This window comes from Galeopterus variegatus, unplaced genomic scaffold (genome assembly GCF_000696425.1).
Source record: "Galeopterus variegatus unplaced genomic scaffold, G_variegatus-3.0.2 Scaffold3170, whole genome shotgun sequence".
NCBI lineage: Eukaryota > Metazoa > Chordata > Mammalia > Dermoptera > Cynocephalidae > Galeopterus > Galeopterus variegatus.
This window is the reverse complement of record NW_007729281.1, coordinates 140,299-162,539: the sequence shown is the minus strand read 5'-3', so window position 1 is coordinate 162,539 and position 22,241 is coordinate 140,299. Positions and strand designations below refer to the sequence as shown.

The 22,241-nt window shown below is 51.1% G+C and overlaps 1 protein-coding gene across 1 annotated transcript in view; it reads left to right on the top strand.

Moving 5' to 3' along the window:
- Window positions 1-2,662: 2,662 nt before the first annotated feature.
- Window positions 2,663-22,241, top strand: part of CARS (cysteinyl-tRNA synthetase) — a 60,163-nt gene continuing 40,584 nt past the window's right edge. The window contains exons 1-7 of the mRNA XM_008584187.1: window positions 2,663-2,725; window positions 11,598-11,846; window positions 16,206-16,297; window positions 17,383-17,471; window positions 18,127-18,223; window positions 18,774-18,872; window positions 20,265-20,414. Coding sequence (XP_008582409.1) covers window positions 2,701-2,725; window positions 11,598-11,846; window positions 16,206-16,297; window positions 17,383-17,471; window positions 18,127-18,223; window positions 18,774-18,872; window positions 20,265-20,414 — 801 coding nt within the window. The 5' untranslated portion in view covers window positions 2,663-2,700. The remainder of the gene's footprint in view (window positions 2,726-11,597; window positions 11,847-16,205; window positions 16,298-17,382; window positions 17,472-18,126; window positions 18,224-18,773; window positions 18,873-20,264; window positions 20,415-22,241) is intronic.

Genomic DNA, 22,241 nt, shown 5'->3' with positions numbered 1-22,241 from the left:
CTCCCAGGAACACCACCAGCCGTGCTGGGCTTGGGTGATGCACAGTCCTCGAGTAATGAATGAGCAATAGGCACCATGAGAGGCACGGCAGGTCCTGACCCGACCTCAGACTCCTGATCCCCAGGCCTGGTCACTTTGGGATCAGCTGGGGTTGACAGCAAAGTTAGAGTGGATGCTACCTGGTCTTTCAAAAAATGGAAACAAGCTCTTCTTGCTTTTTATTTTTTGCAGTCATCAATAGAAGTTACTATGAAATTGGACGTGGTGTTCCAGAAAAGAACTGGAAGGCGTTTATGAGGTTTATTGGACTCGAAGAGAATGAAATTGAGATTTGTGAACACGAAAACCTAGGAAATGTGATGGAGCAGCATTATAAGATGCTCCTCAGGTGGAGAGAGAAGCTTGGAAAGGATGCTTCTATTTTTAAGCTCATGGCTGCTCTCCATAAAATGAAATTAGACATGCCTTTGCAAAATATTATAAACAAATTAGTTGCTGAAAATATCCTACGTAGGCCTGCAGAGAACCCAAATTAGAGTCCAGTCTTCTTTGGCCCAGGATTGGGACATTAAGCGGTGTCCTGAATGAATCGAATCTGAGCTTCTTCCCCAGCCCCGATCCTATTGGAAACTTCATGAATCCCAGGTGGGGGCTGTACCTTTTCTTAGAGTGCATTCTATGTGACGCTTTCAATGGGAGTTCAGTTCTGTGTGCAAGCAAGAGTACTTCCCTGCCAGTGAGCTGCCATTGGCCTGCACGGTGGAGCCGGGCGTGTGTTAAGTGAGTTCCAGAGTGCTGCAAACTCGTCAGCTTGTGCTGGGTGGGTTCATGGCCCTCAGGAGCTGAGGCTAGGGAGATTTGTTGTTGGCTTTCTGCCCGGCCACTGGTTCTTACATTCACTGTGATGTCCCCATGGTCTAGAACAGGGTGTGGTACAGACTGTAGCAGCAAACATGTATGAGTAAGTCAACGACAAAGGCAATTTGCTGGTCACTTTGAGCAGCTATGGATGCTGGTCTGTGCCAGGCACTGGGATCAGAATCAGGGCTTTCAGGCCATCCGTCAGGTCTTCTACTGAGAATGAGATTGGATTTGGACTAGACTCACCTCCTCTTACAAGATTAGCAAGGTGGGGCATAGTGACAATCACAGAGATCTCTTTAAGTACTCTTTAAGTAACTTAAATGTTAAGTATTGCTGGCAAAGATGCTTTTTCACCAAAAGATTGTACAATTTAGCAATTCTGTATGTACTTTAATAATTTTTCTTTTTTAACTTTTTAAATATTTTTATTTTCTAAAGGATATGCACATTTATTTATTCAAATAGCAATTACATAAACTGAAAATCAGATGAATGGTAAAGGGCCACAAAAAACGATAACGTATAATATTGAATATAACAAGTATCCTGATTTGATATGTATATCACATATTGCACACAGGTATTGATATGCAATTCTGTACCCCACAGACATGTATAATCACTTTTGTTTCAATTTTAAAAATTAAATAATTCTGTTTCTTAGTGTTTCCTCTCATTTCGGGGGCAGGGGTGGAGGGGCAGGGTGCACAAATCTTGGGCGGATATCAAGGAAGGCAGGAGCCCCAAGGAGCTTGATGTCATCGGGGGTAGGGGAGGACTCTGGAATGGGGTTCTGGAACTGAATTTGTTTCAATTTTAAAAATTAAATAATTCTGTTTCTTAGTGTTTCCTCTCATTTCGGGGGCGGGGGTGGAGGGGCAGGGTGCACAAATCTTGGGCGGATATCAAGGAAGGCAGGAGCCCCAAGGAGCTTGATGTCATCAGGGGTAGGGGAGGATTCTGGAATGGGGTTCTGGAACTGAGGGTTCTGGAACTGAAAAGCCTGTTCTCCTGACGTGGTGTTCCCAGGGGTTCTCTGTCCCCTGGAATAACAGCACCGACCACCTGTTCCCAGCTCAGAATGTGAGCCCCACCCTGCCCCTCCCTCTCACTCACCCCAAACATCAAGTCCAGCACCAGTCCTTGGAAATCGTCACAGATCAGCGTGCTTATTTCCATCCCAGCACCAAGTGTCTTCAACTCCTGGGTTCATCATCAAAGGAAATGCCACAGTCCAGAAACATGGGTGTCATCCTGGGGTCTACTACCTCCTGTGGATCTCTCAGATCCGTCTGTCCACCTCGCTATCCAGGCCACCTTTTTCTCTCCTGTAGATGATTGACAGGGCTTCGTATCTTCTTGCTTTCACTTGGCCCTTCCTGAGGCCGCCACCCTGCCCTCGGCAGCTGTCAGGATGCTGGTCTACAGCACACATCTGGTCTTGGCTGCTCCTGTCTGAACCCTTCTGCCATCTTTGACTGCTTGCAGGAGGCTTCAAGAAGCGCTGGCCCCGGCTGTGCCTCAAACCCGGCTCTTGCCCTGGCTGCTCCAGCGTGTCGTGCGGCCACACCGAATTTCTCACAGTGGCTGGCTTTCTGCTGGGGTCATCTGCTGCACAGGTCCCATCCGTGCCCAGCCCCTCCTCCGGGTCGGCCTCATTCGAACAAGTCCCGTCCTCCGCAGCCGGCTCCCTGACCGCGCTCCTCCCGGCGTGCCGCGGCGGTTGCCTAGCGACCGGGCGTGTCCCGGAAGGCGGGGCGGGACTTCCGGGGCGGCGGTTGCATCAGATTCTGGGAAGTGTCTGTGGCGGCGTCCGCGCGTCCGGGATTCCCAGAGATGGCAGGTTCCTGCGGGGAGCAGGGTGAGTGGCGCGGCCGGGCAGGACCGGACCGGGGCCCAACTTGGGGAGGAGAGCGCCGGCGGGGACGCCAAAGGACGCGGGATACCCGCCTGGCCGGGCGCGCCCCAGGTCCGAGGGGCGACAGCGGCCGGGCCGGGCTCTGAGGGGCGTCCCCAAGGTTTGAGGGGCAGCCCCGGGTCTGGGGGAAGGCGGGTCCAGGATTCGGGGTCCGAGGGTGGCAGCGTCCGACCCGGGCTCTGAGGGGCGTCCCCAAGGTCTGAGGGGCAGCCCCGGGCCTGGGGGCGGCTGGTCCGAGGGGCGACAGCGGCCGGGCCGGGCTCCGAGGGGCGTCTCCAAGGTCTGAGGGGCAGCCCCGGGTCTGGGGGGAGGCGGGTCCGGGATTCGGGATCCGAGGGTGGCAGCTGCCGGCCCGGATCTGAAGGATGGTCCCTGGGACCTCTGCACGCGAGGCTTCCGGGACCCCTGCAAGGACCAGACACAGGCTCGGGACCCGCCGAGGCCACCCCCTCCCCAGGCTCAGTTTCCTCCTGGGGTTATGGCCGGTCGAGGTCCCCTTGTGCCCCTCCCCCAGGAAGCGACTGCGAGTGAAATAGCCTCTCCAGAGCCGGTGCCTGGGCCGCACCCCGCCATCCCCCCCGGCCCTCCCACCTCCGTCCCAGCTGGACTTTGGGGAGAGGCAGAGGCCTGAGGGTTGTTTTGGTTTTCTGCCCAGCATGGGCAGCACCTGGGGGTGAGCGGAGGGCACCTAAGGTTGGTACTTAGAGAAATGGGGCAGAGGAAGCCGGAAGTACGCGTACACACACATTAAAGGGCTTGGGGTTTTAGGAAGGCTTTCATCTCCAGTTCTGGCAACAGTCACCATCGGGATCTGCCTCGTCAGAGCATTACTGTCCCCACTTTATTGCAGGTTCCCTAGGTCACTCATGTCACCAGCAGGTAGACCAAGGCCTTGGCAGTCAGGCCTCCAAAGAGCAGTGGCTCTTTTCTCACAATCCCTCCTGCAAAATTTTTGGTGCTGGAAAGACCAGAGACTGTGGCCCGTATTCCTAACAGGCTGGAGCAGGCTTTCCAAAGGAAACATTCTCAGTGTATAGTTTTTATTTTCTCAGCTAGCAAAATTTAGAAGTGAGTTTTAAGACACCTCCATCCCCTGTCCCCAGTTTAGATTGTCTCAAGATTTCCTTGTGGTGCCCCTCGCTCCTGAGGGCTCACTGGGTTCTAGGTAGGTAGCTCTGACCACCTGAGTATCCCAGTGATGTAGGGGGCACCGAGATGACAAGGCCACTTGTCATAGCACAGGGCTGCACTCCTGAGACGCTGCATTCCATCGAACCGGAGTGCCTGGATTCCAGCACTGTCTCCACCTGCCCCACAGCCAGGCAGCCCTCAGAAGTCCACCCAGACTCTAAAATAGCACCGTGGTTAACAGCCCTGGCTCTGGGGCCGACCTGGCAGGGCTGGAGTCCCAGTTCTGCCCCTTCTACACAGCAAAATGGGGGTAACAGTTCCTGCCTCGGAGGGTGTTGTGAGCATTAGGTGAGTTAATAGATGTAAAGGATGTGGAACAGTGCCTGGCACATAATAAGCACCATGTCCATGTTGAAAACCAGAGCCTGTTTCTTGGGTTTTTAAAAAATAAGTGTGTTTTTGGCCCATTTGTGAAGATAAATGACATATTGGGATTTTTTTTTTCTTTCTTTCTTTTTTTTTTTTTTTTTTTTTTCTTTTTTTTTTTTTTTTTTTCTTTTTTTTTTTTTTTTTTTCTTTTTTTTTTTTTTTTTTTCTTTTTTTTTTTTTTTTTTTCTTTTTTTTTTTTTTTTTTTCTTTTTTTTTTTTTTTTTTTCTTTTTTTTTTTTTTTTTTTCTTTTTTTTTTTTTTTTTTTCTTTTTTTTTTTTTTTTTTTCTTTTTTTTTTTTTTTTTTTCTTTTTTTTTTTTTTTTTTTCTTTTTTTTTTTTTTTTTTTCTTTTTTTTTTTTTTTTTTTCTTTTTTTTTTTTTTTAAATTAATGCTTCAGAACTTTAGGTTTTCAGGGGCCGGCCCGTGGCTCACTCGGGAGAGTGCGGTGCTGATAACACCAAGGCCCTGGGTTCGGATCCCATATAGGGATGGCCAGTTCGCTCACTGGCTGAGCGTGGTGCTGACAACACCAAGTCAAGGGTTAAGATCCCCTTACTGGTCATCTTTAAAAAAAAAAAAAAGAACTTTAGGTTTTCAGAGCGNACAACCCCAAGTCAAGGGTTAAGATCCCCTTACTGGTCATCTTTAAAAAAAAAAAAAAGAACTTTAGGTTTTCAGAGCATTATAAGACCTGGCTTATTTTTGGTGATTGCTGTATAGATTGGAATTAACTCCCTGGGCTATCTGGGCAACAGACAGATTTTCTTAAGCCTTTGGGCCACATCTCCCAGCCAGTGCTTTTCCCCCGGGTGTGGCCACCTGCCCTTTCCTTTATGGCTGCCTCTCACCACCACCACCACCACCACCACCACAACAACAACCACACACACACACCCATTTCTAGGCTTGCCCTCAAAGATGAGAACACAGGCCAACCTCTGAGGAAATCTTAAAGACTTCATATTGCCAACAGAGTCCTTCTAGATATTTTTGGTTTCCCGTTTCTGAGTGTTTTTTATTCCCTAGGTTAGATTCATCAAAAGTGACGGTTTTACCAGAATTTTCAAGGAGGCCCCATTTTCGGATCATCTTTCCTAAGTTGACTCAGAACGTATAATTCTCCTCTGTGATCTCACTGGGTTTACAGCTTCTCTTTTGTCGTTTTGAAGGTGCACAGGCTCAGTGCCCATCCAGGGGCCCAGTAGTCTCAAAAGGACGAGCTTCATCTCTGAGGGCCTTGCAGTAGATGGAGCTCATCTCGGGGCCTTTCCCTGCAAACTCAGGACACTACTTTGGTGGCTGCTTATTATGTCAGACGTGTAGTTTAATTTTTTCACACAGTTTAATTCAAAGGGTCTTCATAATAATAATCCAGTCAGCATTTTTTTTCAGCATGAGTCTCTAAATACTTCAAATCTGTTATCTCCTGTCATCCTGAGAGTAGCCCTTTGTGGTAGATACTGCCATTATCTTCCTGTACTTATGAGAATCCTGAGGTTCAGAGAAGTCAGGTAGTATGTCTAGTGTCACACAGCTAGCCAGAGGCAGAGCCAGGCTTCCCACCTGGGGAATTCGACTGCAGCAGGGGTCTCAACCACTCTCCTGCACTGTCTGGGTGGTTCTGTTCAGAATGACCAAAAGGGCTTCAGTTCCTACTTAGGGCAGCAAAGCTGGTGTACTTTGCTGTGTTCCACAAGGCAAATGAAAGGTACGTGTTCACAGACTGCAAATATTCACTCATACATGAACTCAGGTTTCCTTGTTTCCAGGTATTTGCTTTTAATAGTCTTAAGAGGTGGTGCACATGAAGTGGAGAGTAAGCCATTTCCAGTGGCAGTGGTGCCATCTGACTATACCCACTTGCCTCAGTTTGTGAGGGGAATTGGGTACTCTTCATAACCTATAACCTTCCCAGTAAAGACAAAGGTGGTGGTGCCCTTCCCGGGGCTGAGAGAGAGCGGCACCCCCATGAACATATGACAGGTGGACTTCAGGTGCTGGTGGTCAGGAGAGAGGTGAGACCCCCTTGGACTGCAGGAGAAGGCTCTTTCATCAAGCCTACCACCCACTCCTCCAAGGGATTCTCACCACACTGAAGTTTCAAAGCCCTGGTGAAAGAGCGAGAGTGCTCCAGGGAGCTGGTTTAAACTCCACTCGCTGGGTGCACGCCCAGAGATTCTGATTTGGCAGGTGTCAGGTGGGCACAAGAGTATGGTTTCTCAGGAGCCCCCAGGTGCTGCCAAACCATGGGCCACGTTTTGAGTGACGCTGGGGGGTGGGGATGAGAGCAGGCTTAAGGCTGAGCCAGAGAGACGGAGTGGTGGTGCCGCAGTTGTGTCTGACATGTCAGGCATGTGGTTCATTTGATGTGCATTTGGTTTGATGCCTGTGCTGAGCGATTGCCTGGTACTTACATTTGATTTCAGTAAACCTTTTGTAAAGACTCCAGCTTCGTAGACTGTGATTATCACTGTCCACCTTTGGGACAGTCTCACAATCAAAGGGTATCTGTCCTTTGATGCGTTTATGAACTGAACTGCAAGTTTACCTGGCAGTGGACGTTCCCTTCCCATGGAAACAGCAAGAGTTTCGGCAGGGTGTGCAGGCACCACGGCGAGAGCCAGCGCTGCAGAATGGGTCTGTGGCAGTGTTCTCATCTAATCTCGGCATCTCATCTAGTCTTGTGGTCAGACTGCAGTCTGGCTCAAACCCATGACCACTTGAAAGCTGACCTATTTTTGTTTCCTCAAGACACTTAAATGCAGCTGCCACAATTACCCAAATAACTGCCTCTGTCTCACAGAAGCCTGTCATCCACCTGTGCTTCCCTGGGCCTCTCCACCTTCTCGTCCTGAGGGCATCCTTCCCAAGTGCAGGCTTTGTTCACTTCTGATAGTCTAGGCTGCTCCAGACAGTACATTTAAACATATGTGTCATCCCTGGATAAACTCCTCCAGGGAACTCCCTGGGATTGACATGGGTGATAATAATAATAATGATAATGATGATAATACAGGAGTGATTATAATAATGATGATGGAAAACTGGGCGCTGGCTGTGGGCCAGGCGATTTTAAACATTTCACAAGTGTAATTTCACTTAATGTCCCACAGCTTTACGAGGCGAACATTGTTATGAGCGTGTTTTCCACATGAGGAGAAGCGGGCCACGTGGGTGCCAGCACGGGGCCTTGGCTAGCTGGGCCAGTCTCCCAGAGAGCTTATCCCGCAGCGCCTTATGTTCCCCGAACTACTTCCTTAGCACTTTAAAGCTGTCGTCGTCACTAGAATGTTGTATATGTTTTTCTCTTTATAAAAATTAACGTGCTTACTGTAGAAAATGTGAGCAATGACGAGAAAGAGGGAAATTAAATCACCTGTGACCCCTTTCATCAAAGATGGCCACGGTCAGCATTTGGGCAAGTCCCTGGCGGTCTCCTTTGCTCATCAGAGTACATCTGGAGCATGAGAAGTGCATTTCTGTGTGCTTGTTATCTGAGCAGAAGTGGCAGGTAGGCTCTTGAAGCCAGCACAGGGTTGCTGCTTCTGGGAGCGGTGATGTCGTCTGGCTTCACTCCTGCACTACCTGAGCCTGAGCCTGAGCCTGGCGTGAGTGGTTGCACAAAAGCAGTGCGCGGGAGGGAGAGGAGAGAGAGAGAGGGAGCACAGCGGGTCAGCATGGGGGCAGCGGCTCTGAAACAGGCCTGACCACCAAGGGGACCTTGCTCACCTTCCAGCTCTGCTCACAGCTCTGGCAAGTTCTGTAATGTATCTTTAGTGAACTTCATTTTCTTCATCTGAAGTAGCACTGCCACTGGCAGCCACCTGACAGGCTGCTGAGATGTTGGAGGAAAATATCCAGGTAAAATAGAAGTTCCTTTGGGGCCGGCCCGTGGCTCACTCGGTAGAGTGCGGTGCTAATAACACCAAGGCCCCGGGTTCGGATCCCACATAGGGATGGCCGGTTCGCTCACTGGCTGAGCGTGGTGCTGACAACACCAAGTCAAGGGTTAAGATCCCCTTACCGATCATCTTTTAAAAAAAAAAAAAAATAGAAGTTCCCTGGAAGGAAGTTGCTCTGCAGAGGAAGTTTTGGGAAGTCTGATATTCACTTAATAGAGTTAGGTTTTCCTGGACCTGGCTTAGCCGTGCTCAGAACTGCTATGGCAGGGGCTGTTTCTACCCTCTCTGCATCTCCTTTGCAACTGGGCAGAGAGCTTGTCCTTTCAGAGTTTCCGGCCACATGGCTGAGGTGGGGGTCCCAGGCAGGATTGGTGACCCCTCCATGGAGAGTGGCAGATGCAGACCCACCCGGCTTCCTCAGCTTTCAGGGAATCCCCAGCAGTACAAGACCAGGGCCTGTAACAAAGCGGGCTGCTCCCACAAGCCTGTGGGCTTGGTCCTCAGAGTCTCCTGCTGCGGGGAAGGAAGGAGAGCTGCAGCTGGTGGGAGCCAGGAGGAGCTGGGGGTTCCCTGCACCCCACTGGCACCTTCAGCAGGAACAGGGTATGCCTCTGTATCTCTGCTTCAGGTGACAGGTGGAGTAACTGAAGTGAAAAGTGACTGTTGTTGTATCTCTAGTGTCTGTAGGCAGCAGGGCTCCAGGTGAGCAAGCCACTGGGAGTTAGAAGCAGTGATAGATTCAGCCAGATCCCAGCACTGGTTCCCTTGTGCCAGTGTCCTTCCTGAGAAAGGGCGCACAAGGCCACGAAATGATGGTGAGATGCCAGCTCCATCACAGACGGTAATTCCTCTCACCGTACCATCATGCTGCTTGTGCATCAATTCCCTCAGCAACTCTGTTGAGGGTCTAGAATGGTCCAGGCTTAAGTTCTAGATGCTGAAGATATAGCAGTGAATAAAGCAGACACAATGGTGGGAGGCAGGGCAGACAGTGAAGGAAAGAAACACGACGGTGTGTCAGACAGAGGTTAAGTGCTGTGAAGAGGAAGTAGGCAGGAAGGTTTGGGGTCTGGGGGTGTGGGAGCATTTGGAAAAGGGAGTCCTCCAAGGCCTAACAGAGAAGCTAATCCCAAGCAAAGTTCTGAAGGAAGTGAAGAGCCTGGCTGTGTATGGGGGACCATTTCCCCAGAAAAGGAGCCTCTGAGGTGAGGGGGTCAGTGACTGGAGTGGGATGAGCAACTGGGGATGGCCGGCCTGTGGTCGGTGTGGGGACTTGGCCTGTGCTGCTGGTGAGGTGGAGCTTCAGAGGAGATGGTGCTGTGAGTGTCTGTCTTGTAGTGGGAGAGGTTGGCTGGGCCCACAGTCCACGCTGCAGCCGTGGTGAGGGGCTGAGTCCTGGATCTGTTCGAAGATAGAGGCCACAGATTGTCCGATGGGTTGGCTGTTGGTGTTACTAAGGATAATCTGTAAAAGGCTTGTGATTCACATTTTGGCTGAAGGGTGTGCTGAAGCTATGAGTGCATGTACTGCGTGGAGGGGGTGGCCGTCTTGTTGGTTTCAGATGGGACTGTGTGGCTCCCTGTAGATCATGGAGGCAGGTCGGGTCAGGGGGACACTGCCAGTTCTCATCTCACCAGCCAGAGTCCTTCTGGAAAGCATGTGTTTAGCGCAGCATCCATGTTGCATCCATGGTGCGCCCACCTTGCCTGCAGAAGAAGAGGCTGGGCTTCAGGACATGCCTGGGGCATCATGCGGGTGACCATCAAAGGATCTGGGGGGTGAGGAGCACAGCAGGCTGAAGATGGTGAGTGACACTTGCCACAGCAGCTTGCTGCTTCATTCACGCACCCTGCAGCCGCCACCGCCGCGTTCCAGCAAGTTCTAGTTACTGGCATGATACGAAGGTTTTCCCCACAATGGGAACAAGTGGAGAAAGGCGTTTATGTGCACACAGTTATCCCCACACACGTGCTCTGCTGGCTGTTTTCAGGAGGTGTGTGGTTTTGGTGGTGACTCCTGTTCTGTGCCAGGCAGTACCCATGGAGATGGAGGAGGAAGGGGAAGGGGGAGGACAGGGAAGGTGGGAGTGATGCTGCGTGGGTCATCCACTCCCACAACCTTGTGGGGCATGGCGGCCTGTGCCAGGAAGGGCAGCTGTGCGTGGCACAGCACGAGGTGGCTGGGCATGTGCCTTTCCACCTTGAGCTGACTCTCAGGGGTTCGAGGGTGTTTGTGTGGAAGGGAACAAAGCGCTGGCCCTTTTACCCCAGTTCCCTCAGCAAATAAAGTCGCAGGGAGGGTCAAGGCTTAGATGCAGCTCACACTCATTGGCCTGGGGACCAGGCTCCTTCCCCTGGCCAAAGGCTCTGGTGCCACTGCCTGCTCTGCTCCCTGCTTGAGGGAGGCTGGGTCTGGGGGCAGTGCCTGATGATCCCCAACCCCCACATCGAAAGTAATCGTAGCTGGACATTTGTTAGAATGGTGAAACAGAGGGGAAAGAGCTGAGCTCCGTTCTGATTTAGCAGAGGTAACTTCTGCAATTCGAAGAGAGAGCGAGGGAGGCAGGAGGGGACGAGTAGGGCTCAGGGGGAAAATGACAGAGGCTGGTCAGCATAAATGCAGGGAGGCAGCTGTGCTGTTGGTGGGCAGTGAGGCCCCATTCTCCTGGCAATTACTTTGCAAGGCAGTGAGCCTGAGAGAGACGCCCTGGGTTGTAGGAGGTACACATTTGTAACTGGGCCCTTTCTAGCAAACGCTGTAAGGAAAGGGGTTAGGCGTGTTGTCTGGTCAGGTATGGGCTGGAACAGGCATTTCTCCTAGCAGGCGGGTACTTTAGGGGGGCTGGGGTCATCCTCAGCATGTGGCCTTGGTCTGCTGGAAGCCATACTCTGGTCTGGGTGCCTCTCAGTGCAGGGGTGTGGATGGTGTCTTCATGTGCAAGAGTTCTGTGGTTCTCTCTCCCATTCCCCAGCACCTGGAGGGAGAGAGTACCGCTGCGGAAAAGGGGTTTGCGGTTGGTTTGATGTTTCTTTTTTGTTGTTACTGTTGTAAGTTTTTAAAAATTGAGGTGAAATTCATGTAACAAAATTAAGCATTGTAAAATGTACAATTTGGTGGCATTTAGTGCATTCTCAGTGTTTTGCAACCACCATCTCTATCTAGTTCTAAAACTTTTTCATCACCCCAAAAGGAAACCCATACCCGTTAGCAATCATTCCCCATGCCTGCTGGCAACCGCCCTTTACTTTTTGTCCCATGCCATCCCCCAGCATTCCCAAGTCTCTGAATTCTGCCCAGCACCCTCAGGCTGCCCTGTGTGCTGGACTGACGTCGTGTGCCCTCTGTCGTTGCAGCTCCTGACTACAGGTCCATTCTGAGCATTAGTGACGAGGCCACCAGGGTGCGAGCCCTGAACGAGCACCTCAGCACGCGTAGCTATGTCCAGGGGTACTCACTGTCCCAGGCGGATGTGGATGCGTTCAGGCAGCTCTCGGCCCCGCCCGCTGATTTGCGGCTCTTCCACGTGACTCGGTGGTTCAGGCACATAGAAGCGATCCTGGGCAGCCCCTGTGACAAAGATGAGCCCTGCAGGCTCCAAGCAAGTGAGTAACAGAGCAGTTCGTCCAAGGTCAGGGGCTTTCTCCATCACCCTTATGGGTACATGGTGCTTCTTGGCCCTGGGAACCCAGAGGGAGCCTCATCCCAGTGTGTCTCCAGCAAGTGGCCTGGTGGGCAGATCCAGTGCCCACTGGGTGGAGGTTAGGATAAAATGACACCCCATGGAGTTGCTTTTTCAGGAGCTTCCTGTTGGTATAGCCAAGTTGCTGGGGTGGCGGGGTACAGAGCCGCCATGACTGAGGGCCACCTGGGGACACCTTGCAGTGTGCCCAGGCCAGAGGCTCCAGCCCTGTGGTTTTCAGCTAATGCCTTTCCTGGCTCTGATTTAACTTGGTTTTTTTTATTCTTTCCATAAGATTGCAGTGTGTTTGTCATCAAGATTTAGAATTGTTAAATCTTAAAGTGATATTGACATTGAACTCTTTGAAAATCAGAATAAGTTATTTTTCTGCTTTGAGATGAAATGAGTCTGTTTGTGCTAGTTGTGTCTATGGAGCATGGCTGCAGTTATTTTAGGGGAGTTGCTTCTGAAGAGTCTCTGGGGCTCAGGTCCCATGTGACTGACTACTCTCCTCTGGCAGATCCAAGGCCACTCCATTTCATAGCTGTCCTGATGCCTATGAGCAGCTTGGCTCCTCCTGTGGCCATGGACTCACCCACCTCTACGTGGGATGGCTGTGTGATGTCTTGTGGAGGTCCCTACTGGGCTGGTGGCCTCCTGGGGGCTTTTCCAGACTCCTTCGGGGAGGAGGTTTGGACATACCACCACGCTTTCACTGCTGGTCAGTCTTCTCTCTGGTCCACCATTCCAACCAGGGTGGAGGTAAGGGTGTTGAATCTCCTGGGGCAGAGAGTGTGTTCTGATTTTCTGGATAACCCTGCAGCAAGGGAAGCTGTTGCTAGGTAGGCCTTCTCCTCCTCTGTACAGCCTTTCCTGCCTGTGTTTCTGGTGCAGTGGCCCAGGTGACATCTGAGGTGTGAGGTGCCTTCTCTCCAAATGGCTTGGGTGGTGTCAGGTCGTCCCCCCTGCCATGTCCCAGCTCTGAGCCTCGGCCAGTGCAGGCCAAGCTCAGGGAGAATCTGGGCACCATTGAGAAGAGTGGCCTGGGCCCTGCCTCTTCATTGGCCTGTCTGGTCCTCCATCATGGGGACTTGTTGAAAAGCAATGCAGACACATGCCACCATGCATAACACGAGATGCAGGAGAGCATTTGTACCAGGAAACACCTTTTAACCTGCAGAAAGGAAGGCCACTCAAGGTGCAGTCTCGCTGCTGCATAACAAGGCAACTCTGAGGTGGGCTCAGGAGATTGGAGGGATGGACTCCTGTAGGATTGTCCTGCCTCCTCCAGTTTCCAAGTCCTCTATCTCTGAGGCTGCCTGAGAAGCTGGCAGGGACCGTGTGTGCCCAGGAATGATGTGTGTTAAGTCAGATGGCCCTCGAGTGGGCACTGTGTGAGCTGGGGCTGAAGGCCAAGGTGGGGGCTAGAGCCCAGGACTGCCCCTCATCATCTGGTGGCCTTGGGTGGGTCCCAGACCCCTCAGGGTCATTGTCCTTGCTGACATCTCTGTGATGACAGCCTTATATTTGCCTCCACGTGGCTGTGAGAATCAGAGCAGCCTGTCTCAGGTGTCTCTGAAGTCCTGTCCCCAGCTGGGAATGCCCTCCCCCACACTCCCACCCCCACTCCTCCGCACATGCCCACCTTCCCTCTTGGAACAACGGGAAACATACTCCTGCTTCTCCTCATCCTCGCCGGTTGGCCCTCCCATCAGCATCAGATGTGCCCACATGGGACCCTCAGTGCACCCACTTATCACCAGCCCATCCCATGTGTCCTCCATGTCCTCTCCCCAGGCTGTGGACCTCAGCAGCCCCAGGGATACTCTCAGACACAGGAAGTCGGACATGACTCTGTCCCATTCCTGTACAGTGAGACCCCTTCCTGGGGCTTGGGCTCAGCCCTGCCTCTCTGTTTCTTCTTCCACCTCCCGCCCCGCCATCAGCCTTCTCTCTGTGGCTCCAGCACAGAGGTTCACCTGGTCTCAGGGCCTGGAACTTGCTGGGTGCCCCTCACCAGACCTGGGCTCAGCCCCTTCTGCCCACCTGCCTCTCCTGGTTCCCCAGGAAGGAGCTTCAGGCATACTCTTCACTGGGGAAGGTGTGGGTCTGTTGGGGCTGGGGCCGTGTTGCTGGGGATGAGTTCAACTTTGCTCTCTCCTCTCGGGCAGACAGTCCTTAGCTTCCTTATGAAGTTTATCTCTTTGTGAGCTCCTTGCCTGGGTCCCCTCTGTGTCTCACGTGAGCTCCCATCCCAGGGGGACTGGGATGACATGCCTGGGCAGGGTCACGCTGGGACACTGCACCCCCCCGCCCTCCCACCCCCATGACGAGTCTTCTCTGTGGGTCTTTAGCTCTGGGAGCTTGGGCCCTTCCTGCATGGCAGGGTGAGCATGACATTCACGTCGCCCTGTCTGAGATGGCAGCACTGTCTTTGTTTCAAGAGTTATGAGATCTTAATGAGGAAGGAGAGTAATGGAATCATAAAATGTCAGGTTGAATGCCATCATGAATGCCTCACCTGAATGAGATTTTCCTTCAAGGGCATTTGATGCACTCAAAGTAAACCTGTGCAACTGTACTTGACTTTAGTAAGAACTTGATAGTTTATTATGGGGTTTTCCATGCATTAGAATCTGTGACCACCTGTGACTGTTCTGGAACTCACACAGAGTGAAGAGCTCCTGCTTAGCACCGTCTGTGTGTCTGCCTCCCTCCCTGTCCACCCACGCCCCCCTCCCCACCTACCCCACACACTCAGGCACAGCTGCCTTCCTTCTTTCCCTCAGCCTGTTAGTCACCAGTGTCATATGGCCTGGGCAAGGGTGGGGAAACTGGGAAATGGCTGGTGCCCAGCAAGACTCTTGCAGTGGGAATCAGCGTGGAGCGACCTGCTGGCCACATTCAAGTGGGGCCTGTGGAGGTCTCTCCTGTTGGCAGACCCTTGGCACAGAAGGCAGAGGCAGGGAGATGGCAGGGAGTGGGCACCACGTGAGCTGCCAGGTGGCCTGCTAGGGAAGGCAGGTGCGAGCTGCTCCCCAGAGGCCTGCAAAGCCCTTCCTGGGGCCAGGCACTGTGGCATGGGGGACACACGGGTGGGCGCAGCAGAGCGTGCTTTGGGGGCAAGGCCTGAGGGGGAAGCTGGATTCCTCCCAGGAGGCGAGTGGGCTGAGGAGCCTCGGGGATTAGAAAGTTGCCAGGTGCCCTCCATGGCGCTTGGCTTTGCAGGACTGAGGTCATGGAACGTGAGTGATCTCCTTGTGGCTTCTCCTGACGCCAGGGACAGAGTTGCACCCCTCAGGGTTCTCAGAAATGCAGATTGTCTAAGGACAGCCTTTTGCCAAGCCGGAAGCTGAGTCTGGAATTGGGTCTATCTTAGTGGGAAGGACCCACAGCCTCAGATGGATGTGGTCAGAGTAGCAGGGGCAGCCGCAAAGGCTTGTGGAAGGGGAACGGCCAGGAAGCCTGGCCCAGGACTCATACTAAGGAGTGCACATAGGTGGTGGCAGGAGCAGGGAAGAGAGCAGGGGACTGCCCAGGAGAAAGTGTCCAGATTGAGGTTCCTGCATAAGCCAGTGAGGAACTGCTCAAGGGCTGGGAGGACCCTCAGGTTTGCTTCTGCAGGTGGTACAGAACCGATGTGGAGCTCAAAGCTGGTAGTGTCCAGGTCAGAATCTACAGGCTACAGGGACCAGAACAAGAGCCAGCCCCTGCTCCCCAGTGTCTGATGGGGATGAGGAGGGCTGGGCTAGAGGCCATTCTTACCCTGCCTCACCATAGCCATAAGGAGCAGCTGTTCCTGGCCTGACCCCTGGCCTCTTGCACCTGGAGGTGTGGAGGTGGCCTGTATCCCATGCAGAGTCCTCAAAACCCTCACCTGGGCCAGGATCCTGAGAGGGAAGGGCACCCCAGGGTTACCACAGCACAGGCTGTGTGCGGGTCAGATAGCACCATGCCCCCCTCTGACCCACAGCTGTGGACCATTCTGTGCACACAGCAAGCAGGAGGCAAGTATTTGCAGAGTATGATGTCCCCTGGCACATCATGTAGGCATTCCTCAGTCATGCTTGAGTGTTTGGGTTGTCACTACGGCACCCGCCACACAGAACCCTGGCAGAGCTGGAGAGAGAAGCAGCTGTGCTTGGCAGAGACACTCACCGTTTTGCACTGTTTCACATGATTGAAAATAAGAGTTGCATTGTTGTAACAACGCCTCGATGTGTCTGGCGATGTGCACTTCCACGCTGCCCGCGTGACCAAGCTGCTCTTTCCACCCTCCCAGGTAAAGGCCGGCGAGTGCAGCCTCAGTGGTCCCCTCCCTCTGGGACAAAGCCGTGTAAGCTCCGCCTTTACAACAGCCTCACGCGGAACAAGGTAAGGAGGAACTAAACAGACGCCTGTGTGTGTGCAGAGGCACTTTCACAAAACAGACAGTCGTCTGTTCATTGTGTTGGGCTCTGGAGTTCCGGAAATCCAGGTTTAAGATCCTTCAGTTACTTACCATGTTATAATCTCTAGCCTGGGGGCAGAGCCATCCTCTAAACCTCAGACACATGGAGTGTCACTCCTGGATGAAAGCCTGCCCAGTGGCCCCTGGGCAGGGACTGCCCTGAGTAGTCTCGGGCTCACCCAAGTGTAAAAGCCCAGGGTCATTCCAAGCCAAGCCAAGTGCTGCCACTTGCAAGAGGACTCATGGTTGCAGCGAGCAGCTCTGTGCAGGCTTCCAGAAGAAGACAGGGTTGGTTCCTAACTGAATGGCACTTGCTTGGTTTGTTCTGCTGAGGGCACGGCAAGTGGCACCAGAGATTTCAGAAAGGTCTCCAGCCATGAGCCTGATGGATTTTTTATCCACAAGCTCACTTGGCAGATGGGGGACAGGTGTTGGGCAGCTCACGTCTCCCTCATGAAACTGATGGAGATTGATGATGCCTTGAAGAGTCTGAGAGTGGTGGGACATGGGGGAGTGGTGTGCCGGAGCAGCTGTGAGCAAGGCTTCGATTCAAGGGTGTTGGCTTCTAAGCCAGGGTCCTCCAGGAGGGACAGACTCTGGCCAACTGCTCTCAGCCTCGGTGTCTTTTTCTGTGAAAAGAAAATAACAATACCCACCTCTGGAAGTTGTTGTGTGGAACAGACATGATTCAGTTTGGGTGCTTAGCTCAGGGCCTGGCACATAATAGGTGCTCAATAAAACTTCACTGTGATTATTGTTAAATAAGCAACATTTCAACAAAAAATAACAGCATTTATTTCCTTCACCACCACCCCTGCAGAGGAGTAGAATCTTAGGGAGGAAGAGGCTCTCTCTGTCTTGCTGGCCTCCCACCAAGACCTTTGTGGCTTTCTTCCAATAACACAAAATGGTCCTTCTTGAATTTGTTTATACAAAACAAACCACAGTGTGACACTTGTTGTTACTTTTTGTGATCCTGTGCATTTTTTGTGATTGTCTTTTCTAACAGGACGTGTTTATACCTCAAGATGGGAAAAAGGTGACGTGGTACTGCTGTGGGCCAACCGTCTATGATGCCTCCCACATGGGGCATGCCAGGTAGGGTCCCCTGCCATGTCTGCATGGCTTCTGCAGGTGATGGGAAAAAGGTGACGTGGTACTGCTGTGGGCCAACCGTCTATGATGCCTCCCACATGGGACATGCCAGGTAGGGTCCCCTGCCATGTCTGCATGGCTTCTGCAGGCGAGCATATGGGGGCCTGGGCACTGGGGCCCCTGCAGAGGATCTTAGCTCCATAAAGAGCTCTTTGATCTGCTGCATGGACCTGAGATTTGAAAGGAAAATTAACACTGAACTTTTCTTCTCTTGTTTTTAAGACGAAAAATTTTAATTTAATAAGTTGTCCATATTCACTGCAGAAAGGTTAAAAACAAATGAAAAGGAAAGTGCCACATAGCCCTGTTGTAAATATTCCTGGACTCCACCTGGACACTTTTCCTCCCATACCTTGAAGTTTTTTCTCGTTCCTCAAGCTCTGGTAGGGGTCCCCAGGTGTTGAGTTTCTGGGACACTCAGACCTGAGGCCCCATCGGCTGTGACCCCCCACTAGCTGCATGGCCACGGGTGTAGCTTGTGGAGAATAGCTGGCTGCTGGGATAGATGCCACAGAATCCTTTTACTTGTATTTTAATTACAATGGCAAGATTTTGTACATAGTGTAGATTGGAAATGTTTGTTTTTTCATTGCTTTAGGTCCTACATCTCTTTTGATATCTTGAGAAGAGTATTGAAGGATTACTTCAAATTTGACGTCTTTTATTGCATGAACATTACAGATATTGATGATAAGGTAAAGGGAGTTTTCAAAATTAAATTTTAAATACAATTGAAATGAAAGACCGTAGGACTTTCAGAAAAATAAGTAAATTAATGTAGGCTTCAGCTGGCTCAGGTCTTAACCTAATAAACATTTTTTAAATCCCCTCAATGAATTAATTTTACAATTTATGCAAATGATGTGATCATTTGTACAAATGTTTAGATGCTGTTAGAAACCTGCATGTTTTGGAACCAGGTTGATTAAGTATCCACAGCCCCTGGAGCTTTACAGAAGGAAGACCTGCTGGAGCACATGGTTCTGTATAGCTTTGCAGGGGAAGCTGGAGCAGTGGGGCTTGTTTCCTTAGGCATCAGAAAGAGCACGTTAGACCTTAGGTACTGCTCGACAGGTGGGAGATGGAAGCTGGTGTTCATTCCACAACGTGCACACGTCTGGGACCTGTGGATGTCCTGTGCCACCCTTGCTGTTCAGTTGGAGTTTGCCAAGCATGAGAGCCAGCCTGCTGCACATGACGGAAGTGGGCTCTGATCATAACCCCCCATCCCTTTTCCTTTTCCAGATCATCAAGAGGGCCCGGCAGAACTACTTGTTTGAGCAGTATCTGGAGGGGAAGCCCCAGGCTGCACAGCTCCTGGAGGATGTGCACGCTGCCCTGAAGGTGGGCTCCTGTCTGCTCTGGATGCTGTGCACGCCCTGTGCTTCCTGCTTGCAGCTCTCAGGCCCTGTGTAGGTTACTGGCCTTAGGGTAGTGTCTGTCTCGGCACTCTTTCACAAAGCCTGCAGTACTCAAGCCAGTTTTATCAGAGCACCAAAGTCTTAGTGGGTGTGGTGCCCTGGACTGTGAGAAAGTCACCATGGAAGACACAGGGACGGGGTGTAGAGTAGATGATGCTCCCATCACTTATGGGAAAACACATTTTCATCACAATGCCATACTCTACACTTACTTGTAAAAATGCCTACTAATATTTGTTTCTTATCTTTAACGTTGAGGCCACAACCAAATCAAATACTTATACTCACTTCTGACTGAAGTGAAGAAGCTATGCTAGGCTTCTTTAATTCTCTATTAAAGTCATAATACAGTTGTCCCTCTGTATCTGTGGGGGATTGGTTCCAGGACCCTGCCCTTGAATATCAAAATCCACAGATTCTCAAGTCCCTGATATAACATGGTGTATTTGCATAGAACCTATGTCCGTCCTCCCATACACTTTAAATTATCTCTAGATTACTTATAATACCTAATACAATATAAATGCTGTGTGCACAGTTACAGGATATTGTTTAGGAAATAATGACAAGAAAAACAAATCTGTGTGTTCAGTAAGACACAACCACTGTAGGCCTCACTACACTTGCAGTCCACAGTTGGTTGAATCAAATCTGAGATGTGGAATCCACAGATACAGAGGGCCGACTGTACTGTTAAAATTTCCAAATTATTTGAAGAAATTTGTTTTCTCTAATTTATTATTTTAATACTAAATAAGCATTATTATAAATGTATAGTTATGAGTATTACGTGGTATGACTAGCATAAGTTGTTTTATTCTCTTTAATAATGACTAATTATCCTTTGTAGTTATAGTAATAATACTGGTATGTTTTATAGCATTGTATCTCTGGGAGAAAAATAGGGATAAAATTAGAGCCTAGTAATGTTTTCGGCCGACAAGCCTGGGCTTGCCGGGCTGTGGCGCCCTTGTGGTGGAGGCGGCTGCTGGCACATCTCAGAGCTCTCTGGATGAACCACCTTGTTTAATCCCCAGCCTAGAAGTATTCTTACATCCATTTTGCGTTGGAGAAACTGAGGCACAGTGAGGTTAAGTGCTCTGCCCCGTCATACGTGAGGAGAGAACAGCGCCAGGACTGCATGGGCTGTGGGGGCTTCAGAGCCTCTTAGCTGTCGCCCCGCTGCTTAGGGAAAAGCTAGGGCGACACGGGGCAGTAGGAGAAACTGGTCTTTTTTCTGCCTGGCATCACTTTTGTGAACTCGGGGGTTTGCTGAGCAGTGGCTAGTAGGTTTGACGTTTCCTTATGGTTGTAGCCATTTTCAGCAAAGTTAGGTGAGACCATGGATCCTTATAAGAAGCAGATGCTTGAACGGATTCAGCATGCAGTGAAGCTTGCTGCAGAGCCGCTGGAGAAAGCCGTGCAGTCCAGACTCGCTGCAGAGGAAATCAACAGCTGTGTGGAGGTGAGATTTGGACTGCATCCAGCTAGCTCTGTTGCATAAAATAACACCTTGTGCACAGGTCAACCTGCATCTTAGTGTAAACGCCCTGGGCCTGTGCCTCCAGTGGCCCTGCTGTGACTGGTGGCCCCTTTCTGTGGTGGCTGAGTCAGTGCCCCCTCCCATCCCACTCCCCCCTGCTCCATTTCCTGGGTGCAGAGCTTGGTGCCATTGGAATGAACTTGGGTCCTACTCAAATCCTCCTCCTAACTCCATGTTCTGCCCCTCCCCCAATGTCCCTTCCCACCACTTCCATCAGACAAGCAAGAGGTGCTCTTGAAATGCAGGGGGATCACCCTGCTATCAGAATTGTTCCAAAATTAGAGTGGACTCTCCCCAGCATCTCTTAATGGCAGCAACTGTAGAAAGAGGAGCCAGGGAATAACACCAAAGGCTGGGTACCTGCTGGATTGGGGCCTATGCGTTGGCCAGCTCTTCCGCCTCTGAAAAAACCTGCTTCAGATAACAGTGAGGGCCCTGGGTATCCTGCCCTCTCCTGGGCCTTCCCCTTGGCCGTCACCCTGTACACAGTCAAGATGGCCCTTCTCCTTTGTACCAGCGCCCCCTGCTGGTCATCCTTTTAAAAACCCAGTGGAAACAAGAAGCGAAAGATGGAGGGGAGCTGGGAGTCAGGAGGCAGCACAGGGAAGTGCGCCCACAAGGTACCCCTCAGGCAAAGACGGGAGCACTGTCAACCCTCACAGCTGCCCTGACCCCCACCTCAGTGACCAGTGGCCTGAATTCCACGTGTGCCCTTCGCTTGCGTTTTTCTCTTTGGATTTGTCTGTGTATGTCCCCACACAGCAGATTGCTTGATTGTGCTTGTTCCTGAGCTTTATAAAGTGAGTCATGTGTTAATAGTCTTCAGGGACATGTGCTTGCACTCTGGGTTGCGTTTCTGGGGTGGACCCACACGCGTAGCTGTCACTCGTTCCTTCGGTGCATGCCTTGGGACCAAGCTGTTTGTCTCTTCTTCTGGGACCTGCAGTTAGGTTTCCTTGTGATGATCGATGCTGCCTTAACAGTTTTTCTCCATTGTTCCACTAATACCTTTTGTTAAAAATTGTGGTAAAATGCACATAACGTAAAATTTACCATCTTAACCATTTGTAAGTGCACAGTTCAGTAGCATTAAATACATTTGCACTGTTATGAATCCATCACCACCTTCCAGCTCCCGAACATTTTCATCTTCCCAAGCTGAAACTCTGTCCCCCATAAACCGTAACTTCCCATTCTCCCCGCTCCCCCCCCCCAGCACCTGGCACCCACTATCCTATTTCCTGTCTCTATGTATTTGACAGCACTTTGACCTCATGAGTGGAACTGTACAGTATTTCTCTTTTAGTCTAGCTTATGTCACTTTGCATAACGTCTTCAAGGTTCATCCATGTTGTAGCGTGTGTCAGAAGTTTCTTCCTTTTGAAGACTGAGTGACATTCCGTTGTGTGGATGGACCACATTTTGTTCACCCACTCATCTGTTTGTGGACACTTGGGTGGTGTCCTCCTTTGGCTACTGTGAATAGTGCTGCTGTGATCAAGGGTGTGCAAATATCTGTTGAGCCCCTGCTTTCAGTTCTTTCAGGGACATTCCCAGAAGTGGAATTGCGAGTCGTGTGATAATTTTATTTTTACTGTTCTGAGGATCCACCACACCATTTCCACAGGGGCCGTGCGCTTGTCTTTCTCGCCAGCAGTGCAGGAGCCCCTTGTGTTCTTCACGTCCTTGCCTGCACTTTCTGCTCTCCTTTTTGATAGTAGCGTCCTGGCAGGTGTGTGGTGGTGTCTC